Raw genomic sequence first — 26555 nt, 5'->3', positions numbered from 1 at the left:
CTTATTTATACACGGTCTCTTTTATGAATATCATGTCATTGTTAAGCAATACACAATCTAGGAAATATCATAATTTATTTTAAAAAACCATTTATTTTAGACATGAATTGTTAAAAAATAGGTCTAAGCATTCATAATTTATGCTAATTTCATTTCATTGATACTTTAGCTTCAGTTTTTTCACACTTGTGAATATTTTTCACACATGTCTATAATTTTAAATATATGTTTTTAATTCTACTATAACTCGATTATCTTGGCATATACTTTGTTATTTGATATCTAATTTTTTTTACACATTATAGAATATCTCAACCATTTACCTTTCAATTCATTTGCATGCAGTTATGTAAAGGTCTCAATTGTTTCCTTATAGCTCACAACAAACAATTAAACCAATATTGTCTTAATTTTATTTTTTTTTTTACCAAAAAAAAAGTTTTAAAAAATGGTTTCGGTCACAGGTCAACCTGTTTTTGATGCAGGTCAAAAAAATCGGGGTTGGGTCAGGTATTTTTCAGGTCAAGTCGGGCCAGATTAGGAAATTCTAACTGGTTTTGCCATGTCTGTCATTACCCAACATGCTAAAACAATGAGTTTGGTAACCTTGTGGGTCACATGGGTTGATCCCTATTTTCTTTATTAACTTCGCACCCCCCCCCCCCCCTTTAAGTTCTTCTCTTCTAACAGACACTCACAAATTATTTCTTTAAAGACTTCATTTTAGTGAACCCTGCACTATATAAACTTAAGAATTTATTTATTATTTATATTTATTTTGAGTTTTATTTATTTATTTATTTGTTCCTTATTTGTTTGAAAGGAAGACAAAAGACAAAATTATCAAGTTACTTTTTTACTTCTATGTTTTTTGGCATGTGAAAAAAGAATATGGGTCATATCAAATTTACCCTATCCTTGAAATGTAACGGGTAAGGCCATAGGTTTTGCAATCTGTTTTGGATGACTCATTTTGATTTGAACCCAATTAACCTGATTGTTTGCTAGGTCTAGGTCGGTCCATGGTTCCCCACTTCACCCTTGCACCATTGCACCGTCCCAGCATTGAACAGCGGTCCATTTACCAATAGTAAATTACTATCCAGAAAGAAACTATAATAAATTTGTGAAATGTATCTCTTAACTTTCAGCAAAGCCTTGCAGCATCAAAGGAGAGGAGATCATGGTGGTGAAGTTTATTATTGGACACTGACATTTAAGGGAATATGTAGACCTATTGAGCTATTCGACATTGTGCTCGTCATTTTCAATATGAAAAAAACTAAAATAAAGCTTAGAAAAGATTGGCATGATGGAAGGCATTGTCCTTGCCATTGCATCCAATTGTGGTCATTTTCAATTTAATACTTGACATGGAAAAGGAAAATAACAAAAAGGGAAATTCAACAAATGTTTCGAATATTGGCAATAACGTTTCTTGATTAGATCAAGCGCTGCATCAATTAATCAATTTATTCATGCTGTCATAGATTTATAGCAAGCAACTTGGAAACTTGATACACGTATTCGATCGCATTTAAACATTTCATAATCAAACAAGATGGAGGAAGGTCCTGGTACCATTTTCTATCGTAGACCTTGCATCAAATGATGGTTTCACCCCATTTGTATACAAAGATGGGAAGCGACTTAGAAAATGCACATGGTTTCAAATGATCATACTCGAATTAATTGTGACACTTTTAAATGTAACAAATATTTGTATCTTATATCTTCCACTGTAGTTTTAGGCGGAATGGTATCTCCCCACGTCTGAAGTGTGTGGGAGTTAAGAGTGATGAGTTTGAGTTGCAGGGTCCACAACAATAAATATTTCTAACTATCTAGAAAAAAAAATGATATTGTATCTTCTTATCAATTGTTAAAAAAAAAAAAAAAAAAACTGTATCTTCCTATCAATTGTTAAAAAAAAAAGAAAAACTATATGTTCCATTTTGAATTGGATTTTATAGTTAAAACTCCATAATACTTTTATGTGGCGTTTGGTATGGGGTAATATTTTAGGATTTCTAGGAATGTTTAAAAATTTCCATGTTTGGTTGCAAATCACACTAGGAAATCAGATGCCAAGAGAATCTGGATTCCTCCTTTGAACTCCTCTTAGTAGGAATGTAAATTCCTTTTAAAATATGTGGGTATCCAGATTCCCAAACTTAAAGGAAATCGTATTTTTTTTATAAATTGACAATTTTAACCCTTTTTTCCTTATCATTTAAGCAATTAAGATAAAATATAAAACAAATCATCAATATCTTTTCTCTTGTCTTATAGACCTAAACGTTGTCAGGTTGTTTTGTTATGAATTAAGCTCTTTTAAAAATTATCATTAAGAATAAAGCATTTGAGAATTTAAATAGTTATTTTTGTATTGTACTTGTCATTTTAAAATTTTAGATTATAGTTTTAATGAATTTGTCATAATTAATAATTTATTTTTTGTTTTTCATTATTTATTTAATGGAAGATTTTTTTTAAAAAAGGATTTAATAGTTCACATTCAAATCTAAGGATAAAATGGGAAAAATAAATAATTCATTTAAGATTCCTAAGAATAAACCAAATATTATTATCTCACATTCTTAGGAATCTTAAGAGATTCCCAATGAGGCATCTAGATTGCAAGAAATTACATTCCTAAATCACATTCCTAAGAATTTGGATGCTAGGAGTAATGTGGATTCCCCCATACAAAACGCTACATTAAGTTTTAACATGTAAGTTGGTTCTTGATATTAACATGAGCGCCAAGAGTCCTGTAACTTAATTGACATCTCTTGGTATTTTTAATAGAGAAATTCAAAGTAAAAATCTTCTCTCCATTATAAGTATTGAGTTATATAGCACTCCCAGCCACTCAATCCAACTTACCATATGTATTTAAACAGACAAAATTAATACTATAGTAGCAACATTTAGCCTTGTGGTTGGTTAATAATTTGAAATTTTTTAGTATTTTTAAACGAATAAGGTTTAAATTGGTGAAATTTTAGTCTTATCAGTTTAAATTTTTATTTTTGAATGGATATATGTAAAAATCAAGAAATTATAGTAGTCTAATAGTTCAATAATAATAATAACACTGAGGGGTGATAATGACTTTGTGCAAGGATGATGAGAACGAATTAGCAATATATACAACAATGTTGACGGATGGTGGTGGTGGTGGTGGTAGAGTGGTGGTTTGAATACAATTTCATCTCAAAATTACTCATTTAAACACTTTGACAAGAGTTTAATCCGAGATAGCCTAACCACTTAAAACCCCCCATCGCTTTCTCCCCTCAAATGCTGCACTGGCATGGTTGTTTCATCAATGGCTATTTTTGTTTAGCACTAAAGTGCTTAATTTTCCTTTTAGAAGCCATATATGCCAAATATTTAATGCAATAAATTTATATTATTAATTACTACGGTACTATTTTTTATTTTTTTTTGGGGGATTAAAAGACAGCTCACTCATGTACTATTCAATACATGTGAATATGATGCGTGCTTGCAATTCCAGGTGTGATTAGGATACTGTAACGTCAGATTCACTGTCAATTTTTGTATTATCCTTGATGATACATACAGCTTAAATCTATAATGTCACAAAAGTCTCTCCAAAAAAAAAAAAAAAACAACAAAAATCCATGTTAGAAATTGAAAACAAAACAAAACCACAGTTTTCTTGTTAATCCATTATTGGTAGTTGTGCAATAGCTCTCTCTCAATCTCAAAACCAGTTGTGCAATAATTGTATGATATTAAGGAGAATTATTATAAATTAAATTAAAACATTCGAATAATATAATATAATATAATAATACTACTAGATTATTATTAAAAAAAAAAAAAAAAGAAGAAAGGAATTTCACAAAAAAGACACACGCACGCATCCCTCATCAGATCAGATCAGATCAAATGCCAAATGTCATGCACCAAGATTGGGTAGCACGAAAGTTAGGAGCACCCTTAGGTGATGTGTCAGACTCCCATTGTTAAACATCACGCACATGCGCAAGATAGCCGATCAGAATTTTTCCCATGTTTTAATTTTCTACTCTTTTATTTTAATTCTTTTATTATTATTATTATTATTTATTTTGAATTCCGAGCATATAAATATTCCACGAGTTTCCACTTTGGTGAACACCTCAAAATTAGGAAAAAAAAATTAAAACAAAAATAGTACAACAGGTCTTTCTTCAGTGATCCCAGATTTATTCTCAAACCCAAAATCTCGATTGTAACAAAACTAGATTCCTGCAAAAACCCTACACACCAATAACAAACCCTAGATTAATCCTCACTCCAAATCAAACACTGTTCTTTTTGCCCCCTCCACTGAAATCCCATCACACATTGGTACTGAAATGCCACTTCTTTTTCTCAGAACCCAAAAAAAAAAATTGATCTGATTCTGCTTTGCTTTGCTTTGCTTGCTAGACCAACCTGTTTATTTTTCAAAAAAGCAAACTTTATTGTCGGTAAGAAGTGAGAGTAACAATTGTTACTGCATTGAGCTTTGTTTGAGAAATCCAGAGGTGCCCTTTGAGTCTGGAGCTAATTTGGTGAACTGGGTCTGCAATTTTAGGCCGTGTTTGGTAGTGGGGCAATTGAAAGATTGAATTTTTGGTATCTGGGGTTTGAATGGGAAAGAGATGAGAGGGGTTAATGAAGGTAGTGAGGAACAATGAGTGGATTGGGGATTCGTTCGGGGAGTTATGGGTCTTTGGATAAACAGCTACAACAGAACAACATCAACATCAACAACAATAATAATTACAATAGCAACGGCAATAGCAATAGCAACAATAACTACAATAACTACACCGGAGTGTTGTTGCCAATTCAAACAGCAAGGAAGCCTTCCAAAATGCTCAAGGAGAAGGAGAGGTTGTTCCATTGGATCTGCAAGTTTGCTGGCCGCAAAAAGGTTGGAATGTTGCTTCTATGTGTCATCTCCGCTGCGGTTTTCGTCTGGGTTTTGTATGTAGGAAAAGGTTTGCCTCTTTTCCTCTCTATCTCTTTTTTTTTATTTTTTATTTTATTTTATGTAGTTGATTTAATTGATCAATTAATAAAGAGAATTCAGTTGTACTATGTCAGTCTTTCTATTAGGAGTAAAGACTTGGTTTAAGTATTCATTAAGTTGACCTTTAAATTCAAATTCAATAATGAGCTGATTGATTAGTGACTTGCCAATTGCTATCTCATTTTTTGAGGTGCTTATATTAATTGAACTTAGTAATGTTGATTTTTGTTAATATTAGTATTGGGTTCTGTTTGAGAAAGTCATACAATTTTGGTCATTCTTTTATAGATTATTACTAAGTTTGATAGTTGAAGTTCTAATACTTAGTTCATTTTTAAACTTGGGGATGTTAATTCAATAGACACGAGCTCATTGTATCTTATTCTTGTATTCAACCGAACTTAATTGATGCATTTACCCAAGTGCCATATTTACGGCAGATTTTTACTGCGTGATATCCTTCTTTTTGGGTTTCATTAGCTGGATATTTGTCACTTTGATTTAATTTGTGTGAGGACTGAGGAAATGATGTATGCATTTTGGCCTGTTTTTAGGTGAAGATACACAAGAAGGCGAGAACCATGTTGGAAACATTAGCGTAAATGAGAGCTTCCCTTTAACTTACCCTGAGGAAAGTAACAATTTAACTTCTTCACCGAGCCTCGGGGAAATGGTTCATAGTTTGGCCTTGCCTCCTCCTCCTCCTGCTGCTTTTCTAGGCTACACCCTTCCTCCAGGGCATCCGTGTAATACTTTCACTCTGCCTCCCCCACCAGCAGATAAAAAAAGAACTGGACCGCGGCGTAAGTTCTAAAATTTTTGTAACTTTGGATATCTTCTCTATTTATTTTTGGGTGAAAAGTTTTGAAATTACTACTCATCATATTCACATAAATTTAGTTCCAGGGTGGCAAGGATGTATAAGATATACACAATGATCATGGTGATGTTATTGATTTCACTGAGTTTCTTGGTTGTTTATGTTTCAGCTTGTCCAGTATGTTACCTTCCAGTTGAAGAAGCCATCGCCTTAATGCCAAAGGTTCCCTCATATTCTCCAGTTCTTAAAAACTTAACATATATTTATGAGGAAAATTTATCTAAAGATGGAGAATTCGGAGGTTCAGACTTTGGTGGATATCCTACTTTGAAGCAGAGGAATGATTCTTTTGATATAAGAGAGTCAATGAGCGTGCACTGTGGGTATGTTCTTTCTTCTTCTTTTTTGGGAGGGGTGTGGGGTCAAATTTTCTTTGAATGTATTTGCAAGTACAGTAACAGCATATCTTTGGAATTTTTCTACATAATTCACTCATGCCTTTTCATGGGACATTTTTTTTTTTTTTTTCGTTAATCAGATTTGTCAGGGGAATTAAACCCGGCCGCAACACAGGATATGACATGGATGATGCTGATCTCCTTGAGATGGAGCAGTGTCGTGGTGTGGTTGTTGCATCAGCCATATTTGGTAATGTTCTGTAATTTGGTTTCATCTGCTTAGTATCAAAGCTGGTGGTGTGCTTACCTAATAAAACTAATATTCTTCAGGAAATTTTGATGTTATAAACCAACCAAGGAACATAAGTGACTATTCCAAGGAGACTGTTTGCTTCTATATGTTTATAGATGAAGAAACAGAAGCATACATGAAGAAAACTGGCACTCTGGGCCCCAGCAAGAAAGTTGGGGTATGGAGAGTTGTTGTTGTTCATAACCTTCCTTACGAGGATGGAAGACGGACTGGGAAGGTAAGAAATCTGAAACTTTGGTAAAGTTCTTTTCTACTGGGGATCACAGTTTGGCTTAGAGGTTGTTTAGTTTCCTGTATTTGGCCGCATCAACTATTTCTGTGTATGCGTATGTATCTGTATTATTATCGTTATTAGCTTGGTCAATGTTCTTTAAAATGAATGAGAAGGAAGATGAATACAGTCAAAATGCAATTGCCATTGAGTTCTCAAATTGCACCATATATGAGGTGGAGGGCTTGGTTATGAGTTCAAGACCCAATGGGTCTACATGTAAGGTAACAATCAAAAGAACATGGCCAAAATGCAGTTTACTTTTTCATGATAGGATCCTAAAAGGTGGTATTTGACATTTAGTGAAACTCTCAAGACTCAACTGTCCCCCCTCCCCCCTGAAAAAAAAAATAATGCAGTTAAATAATTCCATGATATAGGGTATTAAAAAGTTTAATGTGGAATTCACAAAAATGCTCAAGTCAAGACCCTCCCCCAATCCCCTCCAAATTAAACAAAAACTAAATAAAATAATGAAAAAGATATTTTCTGATGGATTGAAGCACTTGATAGATAGCTCCATGCTTATACATAAAACAGGGCATATTAATTTTTTTGTACAAAGTAGTCATTTACTTGAAAACTAAATACCTAGCAAAAATAATTTTTGTGAATCATAAATGATTGTTGTTTAGATATCATGACATGAAATGAATTAAGCACTGCTGTGCATTCTTTTTGAAATATCAATTATAACTCATGGGACTTCATGCCTAAAATGTTTTGTTAAATGTCAATCTACACGAGGGTAGTACTTTGATATGCCTAATAGCTCTGACCCCAACTACACCCATGGCAGATCCCAAAGCTTCTAGTGCATAGGATGTTTCCAAATGCCCGCTTTTCTCTTTGGATTGATGGAAAACTTGAACTTGTTGTGGATCCTTATCAAATCCTCGAAAGGTACATCTGCTTTCTGATTTTCCCTAAACCTTTATATTTTTGTATTTTAGTTAGCTTCTCTTTTTGCTCTATATTTTATAAGTCATTGTCTGTCGTTGAATCAGAACCTTGCTTGGTAGTTCATTAGGCTTTATCTCATTACTGAATAAATCGATTCTATTATTTAAAATCACTGTCCACAGACACGGCAAATTTCCAAATAGTTTCGTGATGCGCTTTTCAAAGCTTAAGATTATAAGGGCCCAAAGCAAATGCTGCATTCCTTTTTTAATTTTTTTGGGTCTACTTGTAATGTCTTATATGTGTCCCCTATATTACAAAGTCTCTTTCCTGTGAGTTCTTCTCTCATACCTATTCATACAATCTGTTCTTAGGCTACAAATAGTAGAAATAAGGGACGATATTTGCACATTTTGGAAACTAGATCATTTTTTGGGGTCTTTTAGGTGCAGCCATAGAAAGACTAAGTTATGTTGGGAAGTTCAATATAAATGTGTTTTTTTTTGAACTGTTAAGTTACATGTACACTGTGGGTCTTGAACCAACAATCCCCTTACGCCATGGGAGGGGGAAGTGACATTGGAGCTAGAGCACAATGGTGGTAAGCTTCATCATGTAACAAATTCTTGACCAATTACTTGAATCACCACATGGGTCTACTAACGTTGAAGTCTTGAAGAAGTTTCTTTTAGACTTGTCCACATTGCAATAGATAGTTGTTCTGTTCATAGCCTATATGTTTCAACAAAAAGCATAAAATACTTTATTCAGGTGCCTTCTGCTCATCTACATTGCATAAGGCCTATGTTGTGGCTTTGTTTATTCTGATGCCAATACAAATCTGGTCTCATCTGGATGAATATGGTTTATGCTTCAGGAATAACTTCAGTTGCCTTTTCTCTCAAGAATAAGGATGAAAATGTGGAGTTTATACTTTTGCTGAGTTCAACATCCTCAAAGAGACCTATGAGTCAAAACTAAAAACTTATGATATCATTTTGAAGTATCTTGACTAGGACTTCATATAAAAGGGCAGTAGAAAAACCAATAGCAGGACTCGTCTGCTTTATACTCTCAACTTCTGTGGTAAAATCTTGTTATTATATTAGCCCTGGTGTGGAGTCTGTTTTGCTCAAGTTAGGGATCTCCTTTTTAGGCATCTTTTTTCTTATAACTTGAACTAGCATCATGTTCGACTAGTGGGACCAACTAGCTTTGTAGAAAAGTCATTGAATATTGAGTTATTAACTCTCAACGGCTGCTTTCCCTACTTCCTCCTCTAGTTATGTCATGCATCTATCTTGAGAGGGCTGATAATTTAGTAACTTTTTGGCTCGTTTATATGTTGAAACCTGCTCTCTGTTTGAGATGGCCTTGAATGTTTTACTTTCTTTGAGTGAACAGATCTGACCAATGCCACAGTAATTTGCGGTTATGATCTCAGCTAAAAATAGGAACTGTGCCTGTTAACAATGTATATATATATATATATATATATATATCTATCTATCTTCTAGGACTGCCATAATTTGTTTTTAAAACCTAATTTTCAGGTTCTTGTGGAGGAAAAATGCAACTTTCGCGATCTCTAGACATTATAAACGCTTTGATGTTTTTACGGAGGCTGAGGCAAATAAAGCTGCTAAGAAATATGATAACGCCTCTATTGACTTTCAGATTAACTTTTATAAAAATGAAGGTTTGACCCCATATTCGGAGGCTAAACTTCCCATCACAAGTGGTAGGTGCAAGTTCCTCTCTCTCTTTTTTTTCAGTTGATTCGTATTGATTTTTTTGTGAAGTCTTCTGTTTTATGGTTGTGTTTGCAGATGTTCCTGAAGGATGTGTGATAGTAAGGGAGCATGTTCCTCTTAGCAACCTCTTTACTTGTCTTTGGTTCAATGAAGTGGACCGTTTTACTTCCAGGGACCAAATTAGTTTCTCCATTGTAAGGGACAAAATTATGGCAAAGGTGAATTGGAGTATCAATATGTTCTTGGACTGTGAAAGACGCAATTTTGTAGTTCAGGTAATTCTTTTTATGCATTTATGGGTTTATATGGTACATTTTCCTACTGGAAATTGAAGTTGTTAAATTTATATCTTATAAATTATTTAAGTGTGAAGCGATCTCTATTGTTTGAGCCATTATTGGACATGGGAGCCATAATCACAATGATGGTAAGTTGCAATGGTTGTCATACCATCAATTCGCAATAGTTTATCTTCAACAGCTCAATTATTTCCAAGGAAGTTGTGCAAGTTGTATCTCTAAATGCTATTTGTAGACATAATGAAGCCTTACAACTCCACCAGAGGACCAAATAGCTGAGAAACACAATCCTGATTTTTTTATTATTTATTTTTTACAGGGTTGAAACCTCCGGATAAATTTTGGCTTATTATTCATGTATTTCCTAAATCTTTCCCTAGCCTTTTCCTTCAAATTTCAAGTTCTATTTCCATGAACTTCTTTGATGCTTTCTGTCGACTCTACCCTGTTAATTTTGCAAATTATTTTCTATATTCCATTTTCCTATATTATTTGAGAAAATGAAATTTCCACTTTCTTTTCCCTTGTTTTCCCGTTTATGCTTCCCAATTTGATCCTAACATGTCCCAACTCCCAGTTTAGTTCTTTTATATTCTTTCTTCATGCCAATTGTGTGGATGATATTGCTAGTTCCATCACATTTAATTCGTGAAAATAAAATATTTCTTATGAGGTATTTTTTTCCCCAACTTTGTCAAAATTTTATAAAGGTTCTCTAGAACTCATGAGGCTGGTTCAATGTTATTTCAAATTATACTAATTCTCTAAAGCCAACACTTGCAGTTGTATTTCTTTGGTTATATAAATTGGTCCTCTCTCTCTCTCTAAGTTCCCTTTGTTTATTTTTTTTATTTTTATTTTTTTGCTGTCTACAGAAATACCATAGAGAAGTATTGGAGCGGCTTACTTCTTCAGTTCCTGTTGTTTATCCACCACCACTGCCACCACCGCCACCGCCACTGCCACCGCCACCACCACCGCCACTGCCACCGCTACCACCAGCTCTGCTTGATGAACTACCAATTAAATCGACAGTTGAAGCTTCACCAGAAATAGTTGCAAGTACTCCAATTAGAAAGGCTGGACCCAGGCGTGCAAGAGACAGGAGGTCCAGTTCTAGGCGTCACCGCAAAGTTGCAGCTGGTAATAGGGACATCAATTCCAGATGAAATTTTGTTCAAGCTAAGTTACATTATTCTTTCTCCTTCCCCCCTTGAAAAATCATTCAGCGCGGGGGGTGGAAGATTCATGGAAGATTATAGTTGTGCTTCTGCTTCCAAAGAGGAGTCTTTCTCATTCTTTCCTGCATTTGGAATCGTCAAATTTTAATCATTTTTTGTTGTATATATATATATATTATAATTATTGATTATTTTCAATAACTATAGTATGGGTTGCCACGAAAAATCCTTAAACGTAGTGACCCATTTTGTTGTTCCATTATCATAGTAACATTGTATTGGACCTCAATTATGTGAAAGTTATATTCTTTTTTTTTTTTTTTTTTTGGTTGAAAGGGATGTGAAAGTTATATTCATGTCTTTTCTGGGAGGTAATAAAGTTGATGAAAGTTACTGAATATTGTCTACTTCCAAATTCTTGCTTCTGTTCTTCTATATATAATTTTTGGGTTATATATATATTTATAATTTTTGGGTTGATGGCAATGAAAGCTTGGGCTTTAATGAAAACTTGGGCGCTAAGAGCAGTCTGATATATTTTGCTTTACTTAGTTAAACCATAACATGGTTTTTATCTCCTTTAAAAGCTAATAAGACTTGCACGTACCAATCCAATAACTAACTGTGCTACAAGCTTTCTGTTTCTAAAGCATCATCACTTCACTTCACTTCTCTCGTGCTTAATGCATGTGCAGCTTAAATTATTGTAACTTCTTTTGTGGCACCGAAAGTATGCTTTGATTTGAAAATCTGTCTCTCTACTTTCATAGAGCTGAAGCTGCATAGGCATAGACCATCATGTTAGGTAGTCATCAATTCAACGCGATTAATATATATATTTCATGTATTCAGTATTAAATTATTATCTCTCAGTCTCACGCGTTGATTCCAAATTATGTGAGCTGGTACACATGATGATGTTACAAAAGAGACGCGTCATAAGACTTGACTGCGTTGTGAGATAAATCATAAATGATGCATCATGCATTTAAACGCGTACCCTGCAAAGAAAGCCAACCTACCTGCACTGTTACTATATAACAGTTTTATGCCAATATCATATGGCAATTAGTGGGTGGGAGTGTGGGACCAACCAACTTATCAACCCACGTGATAAGTTGCAGCAATTCTTACCCCATCCAAAAAAAAAACAAAAACAAAAACAAACAGTTTCAGCAATTCTTTGTCGGGGAAATCTGTTTTCCACAAGGAAGAGTTGATTTTCATTGTCCAATGTATTTTCCAGTTAAGAATGCGTGGGGGCAGAAGTGAACACGCATTGGCAATAAAATAAATGTATCCTAGTGCAGCTCCATATGCTTTTTTTTTTTTTTCCGCTGAGAAGTGCAGTTCCATATGCTATTCAACTACCACTTGAGATCTATTATTAAGGACTCGGTGAAAACAATAGTCTATGATTAATTAATTATTTTGAGGGTATAATTTTGCAATTCTCACATCTTTAGTGTAATTTAGATTTGGATAAAGATCTGGATAAAGATATGATCTAGAAAAAAACAGATGATAAAGCTCCAGAAATATTACTCTTAAAGTTTATAGGTTTGAAATGACCCTTTGCAAAGTCTTTATCAGACCGAAAAAGAAAAAAAGTTGATTATGATTTTTCCCAACCACTCTCAATCTTCTATAGAAAAATATGGCAAATCTGCCTTGTCGTCTAAAACTAGGCTAAAGCCGCTAAACTAGCTTCAACAATGACTGCAAACAACCACAATTATAGTGGGAAAGTCTTCTTTTTTACACTTGATAAATACAAAAAGAATAACTTGCCCGATCTCTTACAATTCTCTATATTTCCCCCCAAAACCTTGTCTAAAGATACCTTTTAGTTCTATTGACTTGATTGGAGTTAAAGTTCTGAATTCCTATTTTTATAAATTAAAATCGCATTATTTAAAATACTATTTGATGTTCCACGTAATAAGCGGCGCATTTTAAAACATTTTTTCTAATATTATATTATATCTATGTATAATATTTAGGGAATCATTTACAGTTATATTACATGCTATGAATGAATGAATTACTTGAGTGAATTAAAAAAAAAAATTTAATTATTTTCACTAATTTAAGCTTTCAATTTTTTTTTTTTTTAATTGTGGATAATTAAATTTTCTTTTATATTTTGTTTTACTTCATTTCATTTATTGCCAAAGTAACTCAATTTGAGCAAGAGGTTAGATTCCAAATCAATTGTTTCTTATACAAATTTTATAGAAATAATTATAATTTTTTTTTACATAAATAATTAATAATGCACTACCTACAAATAAATAATACATGAAAATATATACACCTTGAACATTTAAAATGCACAATTACTACTCTAAATTATAAACTGTATTTCACTTTACACCATATAGTTAATTGAACTATTAACTTAGATAGAAAAGCATATCGAGTGTAATTTACGTGACCTCTACATACGTGGGACCATATGAGCTTTTTTGACTTCTTGCGCAAAAAGGCCTAATATATGAGTGATTCTTCAGCCTTATCATAACAAAAGACACAAAAGAAAGAGGATATGATTTCTTTTTTGAATAATTTTGTTATCGTGGGCAAAATTCCTTGGCATGCTTTCCATAAAAAGCATCAAATCTTGTTTGAAACTACAATTGACCAAACCAACATTCCAAAATGCAGGAACAACTTGCATTGACGAGGAGGAACCTTGGGGAGATAGGTTCAATTCATTTTTTAGGAGCTTATAAGTGCTTCTCATTGTAATTTGACCATTGCATACATGAGATCACATGAACTTTCTTGACTTCTTGAGCAAAAAGGCCTAATACGTGAGTGATTCTTTAGCCTTATCATAACAAAAGACACAAGAGAAAGAGGATATGATTTCTTTTTTGAATAATTTTGTTATCATGGGCAAAATTCCTTGGCATGCTTTCCATAAAAAACATTAAATCTTGAAGAGGAGGAACCTTGGGGAGATAGGTTCAATTCATTTTTTAGGAGCTTATAAGTGCTTCTCATTGTAATTTGACCATTAACAGTCCCTATCCACATCAATGCATCATCAGCTTATTAGAGGAATATTGCAAATGATGCGATGCTGGCTAGCTTCAAATGACAGGAAGACTTAATTTCTCTATGAACAACTTGTTCCATTATTGCAGAGTATGATCAATAAGTTCACCCCAGTATGGCATTTGGACCCAACATATATATGTAATTGAGAGATGAATGCTCTTATGAGGAGCCAAATCTGGGATCCAACAATCCTACTAGAGCTAGACCTCCTCCTTTTAAAATGACGCACATGAAGGATACTTTGCCAAGTATAAGAGGAGTGAGCCAGGAACGTAGCCTATAAAAAAGAACTAATTTGGAAAATATGTAGCTTCTACAATGCTGTACATTAATTAATCAGGTCTCTTGTGAATTGTGATAAGATGGCATCCTTATTTGGTTGATAGGGCTTTATTGAAAGTCTTAAGATCTCAAAACTCCTCTTCCGTCTACAGTCTACACTCTTAATGTGCATATGGAAACCATTTACAAGCTGCCTTTTTTACTTAATTTATCAACTACTATTAGCAGGTCCCATCTTCTCAAAGAAGCTTGTTTCATTCTTCTGTTAGCTAATTAATTGTACTATTAGTCATAGCTACTGTTTGTGGATTCCACTCTAAAGTTTTTGTTAAAAGAACCAAGTATAATTAGCTTATTGTGGAGTGAGTCTCACTTTGTTGTTTTTGTTCAAAATGTCAAGTATCATTAGCTTATTACGAGTCTCACTCTATGATTTTTGCTTAAAATTCCAAGTAGAATTTGCTTATTATGGGTCTTACTATATATATTACAGTATTTTCAGAAAATAAAAAAGTCTTATTTTATTTCTCTATTAATTTTTTTTCTACAAAACGCAAATTAATTTTTGTCAAATGATAATGGACTATTTCTTTCTTGCTGATCCAATAAATTTTTCGTTCCTTAATTCACTAATCCACCAAAAATTGCCCATGTGATTCTTATCATAGTTTATAGACCACGTAGAAACTCAAAGCAAGTCAGAAAACAACATACGTTAGAATTGCTTTGAGTAACAAGTTTGATCAAAGTTTCCCTCCCGCCCTTGAGTCTTATGAGAGAGGAGCTTTTCTTCCCGTTGTACCATGCACGCGCTTCCAAACTCATCTTATTAATTTATTAGCCCTTTGTGTAGCGTACTATGTAAATATAAATATAATGTGAAAACTGAAAGTCCCTTTATATTTTACAATGGTAAACTTGATGAGCTCTCAAATCTCATTAATTAATAATGTAACGTTACATACCAACCTTTTTTTTTTCTTTGAGAAAAAACATTACATACCAACTTAACCAAACTTTTCCGGTGAAAATAGTCAAATAACACATTTTTGTAAACTATGTTGTAATTTACCATTGTTTTGAAAATATATAGGAATCTACCACTTTTCGGATATTCAAGTGTGATGAAATCAAGTTTTCCATGGTACTTGAGTTTATGGAACTCAAGTTTTACAACAAACCCTAATTTCACAAACTCGAATTTAAAAAAAAATAATAAATTTTTACATATTTTTAAAACAGTAATATACTGAAATTCGAAAAACTGTGATAGTGGGCCATTTTCGCTAACTCCCCCCATTCAGTTCAGAATCAGACCAAGAAAATCTTATAACTTAAGAGCAGTAATTGAATTTTTTTTTTTATTTTTTTATTTTTAGAATCGGGTAATTGAAAATTTGAAATCGACCCCTCACATCCAAAAAAAAAAAACCCAATCGTATTCGTATGGTATCTGTCGGCTCTATTAACTAGCCGCCACGTGTCCTTCCCACATGACAACAATATCCCTCCCAATGCATGTCTCCACTGGGCCCCACTAGATACTTATCCTCCTGAATCTGACCGTACACTCCAAAACTCTCTCATTCTCTCTCTAAGAATCTTTAAAAATAAAAAAAAATAAAAAATAAAATTCTTCAACCTTCTTCTTGATAATCTAGCTTTTAGGGTTTTGCAGGCTCCCAATACATACAATCACCCATGCCAACATTACAAATCTGTCTCTGAAAAACAATCTGAGCATCAGAATGGCATCGTCGGCATTCATGGTGATCTGCCTGCTCCACTCGGCGATCGCGGCCACGTGTGGGGCTCTTATGATGTTCTACATGAAGGAAATCTACACCATCGGCCACGGGGTCGAGGCCGCCACCAAGCTCCTGGGCTCCACGCCGCACGACCAGCTCCTGATTCGGACCTCCGACTCCTTCTCGGGTCTCCTGTTGTTCGCAATCGGGTTCTTGCTCTTCATGGTTTCCTTCGTCAAGGACAGGGAGTTTCAGGCTTTCTTCGCCAAGGGGTGCACGGTGCTGCATGTTTTCTCGGCCATGTGGCGGATTTACTTCGAGAGAAGGGTCGAGGATCTCGCCTGGGATTGGCTCAGGCAGACAGTTGGCGATATCTTATTGGCTGCTTCTTGGGTCTTTTTTCTCGTTTACTCTTGGCGTGAGAAGTACGATTAGCCCCCTCATTCTTCTCATTACATTGTTTACCACAATGCTATATCATATCATTTCCTGTATAATTAATTATATTTTGTCGAATTTTTTAATTACATGTATGTGGATTTTTTTTGTTTTTTTTTAATAATTTGATAGTTAGAAAAGCGTGACGTTTCTGTTGGAAATACCAAGAGGGGGTTAGTTGTGCTACAAGGCTGTTGGCAATTTTATATTTGTTGTTGTGGATATTGTAAAATCTTTGCGTTTTTTGAGTTTATAATGAGAGACTTGCTGTTTTGCTTTATGGGGGTTGATGGTGCTTGGATTTGTGAGAATTTGGGAGTATGGTAATTTGGGGGTGTTTTAGATTAGTGTAGAGACTAAGTGAAATGTTGGCTTAGATTGTGAACTAAATGGCTGACCATGGTTACTTGGTTAGTCTGTCGAGGATCCATAGTGGAGGTTTGGTGGTTGTTGTTGCGTATATGGGAAGTTTTATGTACTGGGTTACGACATTTTTGGTTGTGGAGGAAATTGGGTGAGCTTTGATTTTTGGGGTACATTTGGTTCATGGAAGGTTTAGTGGAAATGGGGCTAGCTTTATCTCAGCTTTTGCTTTATTCTTACTTACAAGGATTTAGATATAGGGGTAAGGACTAAGGAGTGAGAGTCAAAGCACTTTGTAGGGGGAGAAGGTGGGGGAGACAAGTTATATTTGGCATGTACAATAGAGATGTAATTGATGGATGGCTGTGTAATAAGGCCTTCATTTGGGTTTGAATATGGAATAGCTTGATTTTTGTCACTATAAGCTTTGAGGAAATGGTCAAGATGAGTTTCTATCTTGATGGGTACAAACCCCGTTGTCATCCAATTATGCATCAATCACAATGGAATATGTACAGCTGAAGCAACATGTGGCAGGGACACACGAGCCATTATTTTGAGGTAATTTTTACCACTTCTTTTTTTGTCCTTTATCTGAATTGAATATCATTACAAAACTCCAAGATGTGATCAGACCATATTCAAATTTTATGATCCTTACAGATCTACCCATATGATTCTCTTGCTTTCTTGAATGTTATCCACTTGCTTTGAGATACTTATATATGCATTTTATAATATGTTTTTCTGCAGATTTATTTGTAATCATGACCCACTTGTCGAGACAATATGGTTATCTTGTGGAACATATATCAATCTCATTAGGTGGAGCAACTGTGTACATTTTCCAAATACAAATGTGTAAGTATTGTAATAAATTCTGTATCTAAGATTGTGTGCAGTGGTTGCAAAGTTCTATTATATGCTTGTGCTCCAAATTCTTGCCAAATTCATTAGTGTGCTGCACCTGTATTTGTTCAAGAGAGCCTGATTTATAATTTATATTTCCATATCTTTTTTCATCAATGATGTGGCCTCCTTTGCCCAAGACAAATCAGAGTTTATCTTGACAAACATCATGATCTTATGCTCCATCAGAAAATGTTTTCTGTTTTTTAAGAAGTGGAAAGCATTTCCACCATTCCCTTGTGCCATCACCATTTCCAGTCCTTTGTGCTACTGCCACGACTACCACTACTGCCACCATTGTCACCGCACCACCACCACCACCACCGATATAGAAGAAAATGGAGTGTTACTATTTCTTTTCAATAAATGTATCCCCATCTATTTGTTAATTTGGATCATGATGTTGATTTTGCAGACATAAGTTAACCTGATATGTTTATTACATGTTGCCTTTATCTATAAATAAATAAGTAGTTGGCTGCTAATAAAAACAGGTGTAAAATTTATGATTCTTGATGACTTGTGTGGACCAAAGTGTTGCATACACAAGATAGGTGCTGTGTGTGTTAATTTAGACTTCAGTTTGCTAAGGTTTGTTGGGTTTTGATAGGCTCTGGCTCAATATAATTCACCAAAGCTTTCCTTGATCGGTGCATTTTGTGCCGTAGTAATGGGGAGACGGCGAATCACTTGCTTCTTCATTGTGGAAAAGCTTTTCAGTTGTGGAGCCTGGTGTTTAGATCTTTTGGGATTTCTTGGGTCTTGCCAAGATCGATTGCAGATACGCTTTTCGGCTGGTGGAACTGGCTCGGAAAGCACTCTTCTAGAGTTTGGAATCTAGCTCCGTTGTGCCTAATGTGGTGCATTTGGAGGGAGCGAAACTGGCGTACTTTTGACGACAGGGACAAAACTGATGACCAACTGCTTGCTTACTTTAGTGGCTCTCTTTTTGATTGGTCTAGGGCTTGGGGACTCACCTCTAGTGATTCTATCCCTATGTTCCTTAGTTCTCTTCTTTGTAATTAGTTCTTTGTTGGCTTCGCTTGTTTTATTGTGTTCTACTTTTCTTCTTCTTTTTTTGTTTCCTCCTCTGTACTCTCTGTTTGTCCTTTTGTTTTTTTGAGGTTTTAATATAATTCTCTTACTTATCAAAAAAAAAAAAATGTCAATGAGTAGCTCACTTTCATTTTTAAATTGAGAAGATGTTATTTGAGTCCTGGAATTAATAACTATTTTATATTGTCTCTATAGCTTTAGTAACTACACTAGTGAATAATCATAATCAGATAGATAAAATAATCTGGAGAATTTTTCATTCATAAGTCCATTTCTTACCCTGTTATGCTATTGGGCACCCCTCTGCAGGTAACCCCAGGTCCTGAGCTTGGTATGAGCAGCTCATATGGTGAATTTCTTGCCCCACATCTGTTCCTAAGGCTTATATCAGAGTTTTTCTTCTCAATCTCCTTGTCAATTCTTCTTATCTCCATTGAAAATCTGTAGAATGCCTTGAGGATCTCAGGGTCTCCTGACCAGGTTGACAAATCTTTTCTCATTCCAAGGTATTCTTCATCAGGTGAGTGTGATGAAATTATGTCAATCACAGCTATATATTTTGTTATTTGACTCCAACTTGGCAATGATGATAAAAAGTATCCCTGTGGATCCTTGACATAATTTGTGTACTCAGGATCATGCTCCTTTGGCATCAGTTGTCACATAAGTGGTGGCTGGGCTGGGACGTAACCATCGTAGGGATACTGCCCAAAGTTCAATGCCGCATGCTGAGTTGATGCAAGCCAGATTATGGTGGTAAGTATGGAGGTAAGATTTTCAGGAGTAGTGAGTTTGGGCCACCAGCTAGCATGTCGCAGATCAGCATGGCCTACATTGATGGACTCATTGTACCAAGCCTGGAGTTCTGTATCTGAACAGACTGCACTTGGGTCTTGGTAGTAGTAGTTCACATAGCTTTGAACCAATGTCTGAATGGCAGACCATATGAGGAGTCCATCGATTGCATAAGGATAGTCTTCAATCAGTAGTCTTATCCCATGGGCTTGAGTTGGGTCTGGTATCACTACTCCTCTACATTGAAACGTAAGTAGGGTTAAGTCTTGTGGCCATCCACTTTTGTGAGAAAATTATATAGATTACGGGAATTAAAATAAGCATTTTGTCCTGAACCTCCTAATGAGACCTGCGGGAAGGCCCTCTAGGTCAAACCGTCACCAATCTGTATAGGCAGCACAACTAATCTGCATGCAGTTTTTTCTGGGTGTGAATTCAGTCTCTATGATTCCTCCAGCATTGTTGAGACTTTCATGGGCCAGTGCATTTATCTTCAATGTGTATCGCATGCGAGGATCCAGAAATTTGTATATGGGGTGCATTGCACTCAGATGCCGGTGAGCAGCTATTATAAATGGTTCCATGCAGGCATGGGTGCACAGCCTGTTCAATCATTTAGACTCTTCCTTGGTTAGAAGGGTAAGTTGATCATTTCATAACATTGTACTTGATATATTCAAAGCCTATCATATGATTGTCTAAAGTATTGCCGTAATGGAGCCAGCTTTGGTCCGTTCTAGGATTTTAGTATAAATCTTGGGCTAAGGCTAAATTTGATTTTGTCTCATATAACATAATAGGGGGATGGATTTAGCATACCAATGATGAACAAGAAGATGAACACCGGAGTCATTGGAGCAAACATGGGCTTTACCAAGCTGCCAAAGCCAGTTTGTCATAGCATCAACAGGTGGGGTGAGAACCTGCTTTGAAGTGGAATTTGGATCTACTGGTGGAAGACTGAGTTTGATAGCAATGGGCTTCAAAGTTCCCATTGATGTCAAGAAGAAAATTGTTCGAGTTCCATAGGCTTTCTGGTCATCAAGGCTGTTAATTTGGTTGAGAAATGGGAGGTACATGTCATGATAGTCTAGTATGAACAACTTATTCTCTTCTATTGCCTGAAAAATATATAAGAAAGAAAGTTAATTAGATATGAAAATAAATCTTAATCTATTAAAAAAAAATTCTCTCTCTCTTTCTCTACTTATTTTAACAAAAAGTAAACTGTTTATTTGGTTCAGCGCTTCATTACCTGTTGCACAGACATCACATTTAGATGGCCTTTAATATGTTCTTCTCTGAGTGCTGATTCTTGTGGGCCGTAGATGGAGGGATCCAATTTGCTTACAGTTGGAAAATCCTTTTCAAAGAGACAGGATTAAAAAAAGAAAGCACTCACTTGTTAGTTTGTGATCATCGTTTAACTTTTGTTTTTATTCAGGAGAAAGCAAGTATTTTCAGTGACAAAAACCTGTGCTTACCTTAAGCCTTTCAATGCCTAAAGGGTTTATGCCTGCAAGTGCTTGATGGCTAAATTGATCATCTTGTAACAAACAAGATGTATCTCCTGAAACAAGAGGTATGGTCTTAGATAAAATATTAGTTGAATGCATACAGCTATAGGTGCTGGATGGGCTGATGGCTTTATACGAAAATGCATAAAAAACTGTGTTAATAGTTTTGATGGAGGTTGAGCCATCAATTATGACAGTACAAAAGGAGAACTATAAAGAATTCTTCTTTCCCAGTTTGGGGAAAGAGTATTTGTCCATAACCCATGAGTGCTTTGTGATATATATAAAAGCAAATAATTTCTTGAAAAACCAGAGTTGCTAACCCACACGGACTGTGCATAGAAAGGTAAGTCATTTATGGAGTATACATAAGCACAGATACATATATATTGCTGAATTAAAAAGGGTGGGGGAAGGCTTGGGCACGACCAAGAAAAAGGCCGAGGTTCTGTGTCCTACAACTTAGGCATGGTTGCATGCGTGTTTATGCAGTGTTAGGAAAAAACTGTTATCTTTTTAATTAGGAAAAAACTGTTATCTTTTAATTCGGAAAACTACAGGAGTGGACACTTTTTAAGATACGGTCTCAGGGAAAAAGCCAATTTACTTAGGGCACGTTTGTAACGGTAATTACATAAGAATAAGAATATGTATTAAAAGAAATATAAGATGTTGTAATGTAATACTTACTACTATTCATTAGTTTGGTGACAACACAATAATAAAACTTTGAAGACAATGGAATGAAAACATTTTAAATCAAACTTGAAATATATTTTAGGAGATATCTTACTTATATAATTATATAGCTTAAAAAATAATATTTTTTAAATTTGAAAGAGAGATTAGTTATTTATTTATTTATTTATGATTTTTTATTTTCATAATTGTTATTTACATACGGAAAGTTTGTTTATTTGAAAATGTATTAATTTTAGAAATTAATACACTTACTAAGGAATAATTATTACAACAGTTTAGAGATGAATAATTATTCCTCATTTTAAAGAATAGTTATTCATAAGGAATGACTATTTCCTTTAATAAAAACATAACTAAACTATTAAATAGTTAAATTATAGGAATAACTATTACATTATAGTACTTATTACAGTTTACCAAACACACCTTTAACTTTTGACACTCACAACTGTGGAGTGGCAAACTATACCTAAAAATAATATTTAATTTCTGTGTATTATCATAGTTTTTCAAGAACGATCGTGTCTCATTTTGTGTTTGTGCTTGTGCTTCTTAGGGATAGTAAAATATACAAAGTTGCTAATAACAAATAATTGACCCTGTCAATAAGAGGCTTTAAGTACCATGTTCTAGAAGTAGACCTTTTCCTAAAACATTTCCGCCTCCCACAATTTTAAATGTGAAACCTCAGTCGATAACGATCAAATGGTATTTTTTAATGTTTTAAATGAAGATGTTTGGGGTTTGACTTGTCCCACCCCTCTCCCTAATCCTACATAAAATATCAAATTTTCACCTGTAAAACCTATCTCATTAAAGGGGGTTGGGGGAAAATAATTGACCTAATATGTTTATTTATTTTATGTTATTAAAATGCTAGAAAGAATATTCTTAAAATGATACTTACTAGAGATGATCTGTGGGGGGGTCAAACTTGAAGAATTCTTCTATGGACTCTTGCATCTTGCTTATCATTGTAGGTCCTTCATTTGACGGTTCCTAGGCTTAGCACTGATAGGGGATCATGGGTCGCCAAAAAGGGGTTAATGAATATTGGTTGGATTAGGCTTGGCTCACCGTGACCCTCTTAGGCCGTTATACGAACCAATTTGTGCATAAGACAAATGAACTTTACAACACACACAGACACACACATATATAGGTTGAGCAAATAACAAGGAACAAATACACAATGTAAAGTAAACAAAGGTGATTATAAATATCTCAAAGAGGATTATGTTGCATTTGATTAAGTCAAGTAATTAGAGTACATTAGATCTTGTTCTCTGAGGATGTTTCACAAGGCTCAATAAAGCTCAAAAAGATCACAGACTTGAGTAATCAACTTTTGGGTTTCAAGACGTGAGGTTTAAGTTGATTTGAATTCAAGTGGCTCCTTAGATATCTTATCCCAGGATCTTTGGTTAATGTCTTTATTCTTAATGAACTCAACTAGGGATTTAAGATCCTTTTTCTTGTGTTTTTTTCTCTTGATTACTTGCCTGAATATCTCTGCCCCTCTTCACCTTAGGCTCACCCCTTTTATAGTGCTCTTTGAAGGCTCTTTAAATCAATATTTTATCCCTTGATTCTTCTGGGTACTTGAGCCAGTACTTTGTCTAAAACATTGGTGGTTAGTCTTTTTCTTGTTTCCTCGTATTTCACATTCCTAGGAATTGACGGCTGAAAGTTCATCTACTGACTTTCCACTTGCGGGAGCTCCTTTTTTGGGTAAACCCAGACTCCCCTTGAGGTCAATGTTTCTTATTCTTCTTCCAAGGCCTTAAAAGGGACACTTCAAAGGCTCCAAGACATTGATTTGACTTTTCACAATTTGGCCATTTTCTGAAAATGGACAGTTTCCTTCTTACAAATGGTGTGCTTGAAAAGGTTTCTAATCATCTTCCTCTTATTTCATATCCTCTGCCTTACTCGAGGTCCCTTGCTCCTTCTCATCATGTATTGATCTTGAAGCCATCATCTGTCCTTGTCACTATCTTTTGGATCCCAGGGACTTGACCTGGATAGGACGTCCTTCATTTCTTATGCCTTTTTAAAATACGCATGCCTTATTCTTAGACCATTTCTTGAGCTGTCCACATCTTATTCAGTATCCTCTAGCCCCTCTTAAGGATCCACTCTCTAGGATTGGAGGACCCATGTACGGTTTAGGCCCAAATTCACTCCCTTCCTAGGCTTCCTGGATCTTTTATTCTTCCTTATCTTACTGGGCCTTCATGGGCCATCATGTCCTCTTTGTTTTGTTGGGCCAAGCTTCCTTTCCTTTTAGGCCCCCAAGCCTTCCCTTCTCTTTCCCATGGGCTGGGCTTTCTTTATGTCCACGGGCCTGGCTTCTTGTCACATTTTGGACCTCAACAATCATCATTGGCAATGAACGCTTCATTTGACTCCTTCTATCTTGAGACTTCATTCCAACAAGAGTCCTCTCATTGTAGAGGTTGTTAAGGTCAGAAAAACCTTTACAATAGCCAGTATCTGTAATATTTAGGAAGGAATTATATTCCGAAGTATTCCCTTCAAATTCCCTAAATTGAAAGCATCTCTCTTGCCCTTCTCCAATGCTTCATCTCTCGGCACGTATATTGGCTTGAAAGAATGTGGTCGTGACTCTACATTTATATCTATGCCAAATTGCCAATGAAGAAAAATTAACTTAATTACATTGCATGTTTCTTCCCATATTAGAATATATATAAAAATAATTTTCACTGAGTTGTGCACTTCGGACTCCATAAGCTTGACTATCCTCCTACACTTCTTGTTTTCAAGAATTTCAGAAGTTTATTTCGTCCTCTATTTCTATTGCATGTGTATTCTAGGAACCCTATTTCCTAGGTTGCATTTTTAAATGTCCACTATTTCAAATTTAACCGATGAAGGTTTTCCAAGAAGTTTACAATATTCAACAAGCATAAGAAGTAAACAATAAAGACCTATAAAAATCACACTCACCTGTACTAGTATGAGGGCACCTAGTGCAACAGCGTCTTGGATGAGGGTTCTTTTCAGCTTCAAGTGTTGGCCTCATGTATTCGAATCCCTTAACTGGGTCTCCTAAGTCGTTGTACACATCATGGTAATATATTTTATCGGATGGCATTCTGAGTCCTTTTCTATCACCTCTGAGTTCCCTTAATTCCTCATCTCTTAGCTCCTTGAGTCCTGCTGGGGTTTCACAGGGTATATATGTTTGCTAGGTTCAAATCACGTGTTAGGGGTTTAGTCATACAAGTTGTTTAATTTTGTACATTTATTAGTTATATGATTTTTTTTTTTTTGGTTTCGGTGTGTGGAGAAAACGCACCATACTTATAAAAAGTTTGAGGGGAATCTAGTTTGAAGAAAGTGATTCCATCTAAGAACTATTTGTGCATTTGGATACACTATACTATTTACTTATTTATTGAGAGTTACATTAACAAGAGAAGGTATACCCTGCATTGGGTATATGTTCTCCTCTCTCACAACTGGAGGGTCCCACCAATTGTGAGAGAGAGGAAACATATACCCGATGCAAGGTATATTTTTCCCATTAACATGGAGAGGAAAAAGTTTTCTTGTCTTCTTATTTTTTCTTTTGGGTATGGGACTCATTAAAATAAAAAAAGAATCAAACTGGCTTTTTTTATTATTTATTTATTTTTGGGGCACTTGCCAAACCCCAAACAAACTGAATGGACATCTTTGGCTCCTCAATCATAAAAAGGCACATTTTATTTTTGTATTGATTTTCCTTAAAGTTAGCATTTCACACTTCAATGCTTGATTGTAGTCTCACTATTTGATAAGTAGAAAGATTATACAAGCCAAACCATCTAAAGAACCAAAAAAAGAAGAGGTTCAAGGTTTTAAAGTTGTATCGGAGTTCAACTGGAAGTCAAACCATGATGACATTATAATTAATTTAATAATTAACAAAATACAAATAAACAAAATAAATTTGTCCAACATTATTTATTAAAAAAAATAGGGAAATTAAAATATTCAAGCATATTTTTACAAGTTATAGAAGAAAGATAGAAAATAAGAAAGCATTATGTGAAGTATGTATAGCCACAATTAATTTGAAAAGTAAATATAAAACATACAAATAATTTTGAAAATTTTACATTCAATATTGTAATTTGAAGTATGTATAGCCACAATGAATGTATATAGTTGTAATTAATTTTTTTAAAATTATATATTCTCTATTTAGAGATGACTAATTACAATAAAATAAATAATGAAAAACTGTGAATATATCAATTTTTTTTTTTTTTGACAGGAAAATGAATATATCAGTTATAATGAAAGATTATTTATTTTATTGGTATGTACCATATTATTTTGCAAATATATTTCGATCCTTTTAAGTTTAATTCAAATATAATAGTTGTCTATGTTAGAGCATCATGAAGCATCGGTTCTAAAGAATTGATTAGTTCAACCACGTACGGTTCATAATATTTAGTTCAAATAAAACATTGGATTCTTTATAATATAATAATAATAACAAAAAATTAGTCGACACCGTAGTTGAACCACTATCAACTTTGAAGAATTGGCTAGTTCAACCACGGTTCACCTAGTTCTTAAATTTTACTAAAATATATGATTCTTTATGATTAAAAAACAAGCCCTTGAATTGAAGCATGATTAACCCGATTGAATCAAGTGGTCTGGTTCGGTTTAGAAAACA

General features: G+C 34.6%; 2 protein-coding genes and 1 pseudogene across 2 annotated transcripts; 2 read left to right on the top strand and 1 right to left on the bottom strand.

Annotated features, from left to right (window-relative positions):
• The first annotated feature begins 4139 nt into the window (after positions 1–4139).
• LOC115991475 lies at positions 4140–11377 on the top strand. The gene is made up of 9 exons (XM_031115202.1): positions 4140–5006; positions 5593–5841; positions 6028–6241; positions 6397–6506; positions 6587–6786; positions 7640–7743; positions 9297–9484; positions 9573–9772; positions 10672–11377. Exons 1-9 carry the CDS (start codon positions 4697–4699, stop codon positions 10963–10965), a joined length of 1869 nt encoding a protein of 622 aa, XP_030971062.1. The 5' UTR covers positions 4140–4696; the 3' UTR covers positions 10966–11377.
• A 4509-nt stretch (positions 11378–15886) lies between these two features.
• Positions 15887–16597, top strand: LOC115989314. Its single transcript, XM_031112988.1, has one exon. The coding sequence runs from the start codon at positions 16074–16076 to the stop codon at positions 16506–16508; it is 435 nt and encodes a 144-aa protein (XP_030968848.1). The 5' UTR covers positions 15887–16073; the 3' UTR covers positions 16509–16597.
• Positions 16598–18906: 2309 nt separating this feature from the next.
• LOC115990466 lies at positions 18907–25315 on the bottom strand (annotated as a pseudogene).
• Positions 25316–26555: the final 1240 nt, after the last annotated feature.

The sequence above is a fragment of the Quercus lobata genome, chromosome 5, assembly GCF_001633185.2.
Source record: "Quercus lobata isolate SW786 chromosome 5, ValleyOak3.0 Primary Assembly, whole genome shotgun sequence".
NCBI classification, from domain to species: Eukaryota; Viridiplantae; Streptophyta; class Magnoliopsida; order Fagales; family Fagaceae; genus Quercus; species Quercus lobata.
This window is presented reverse-complemented; position numbering and strand designations above follow the sequence as displayed.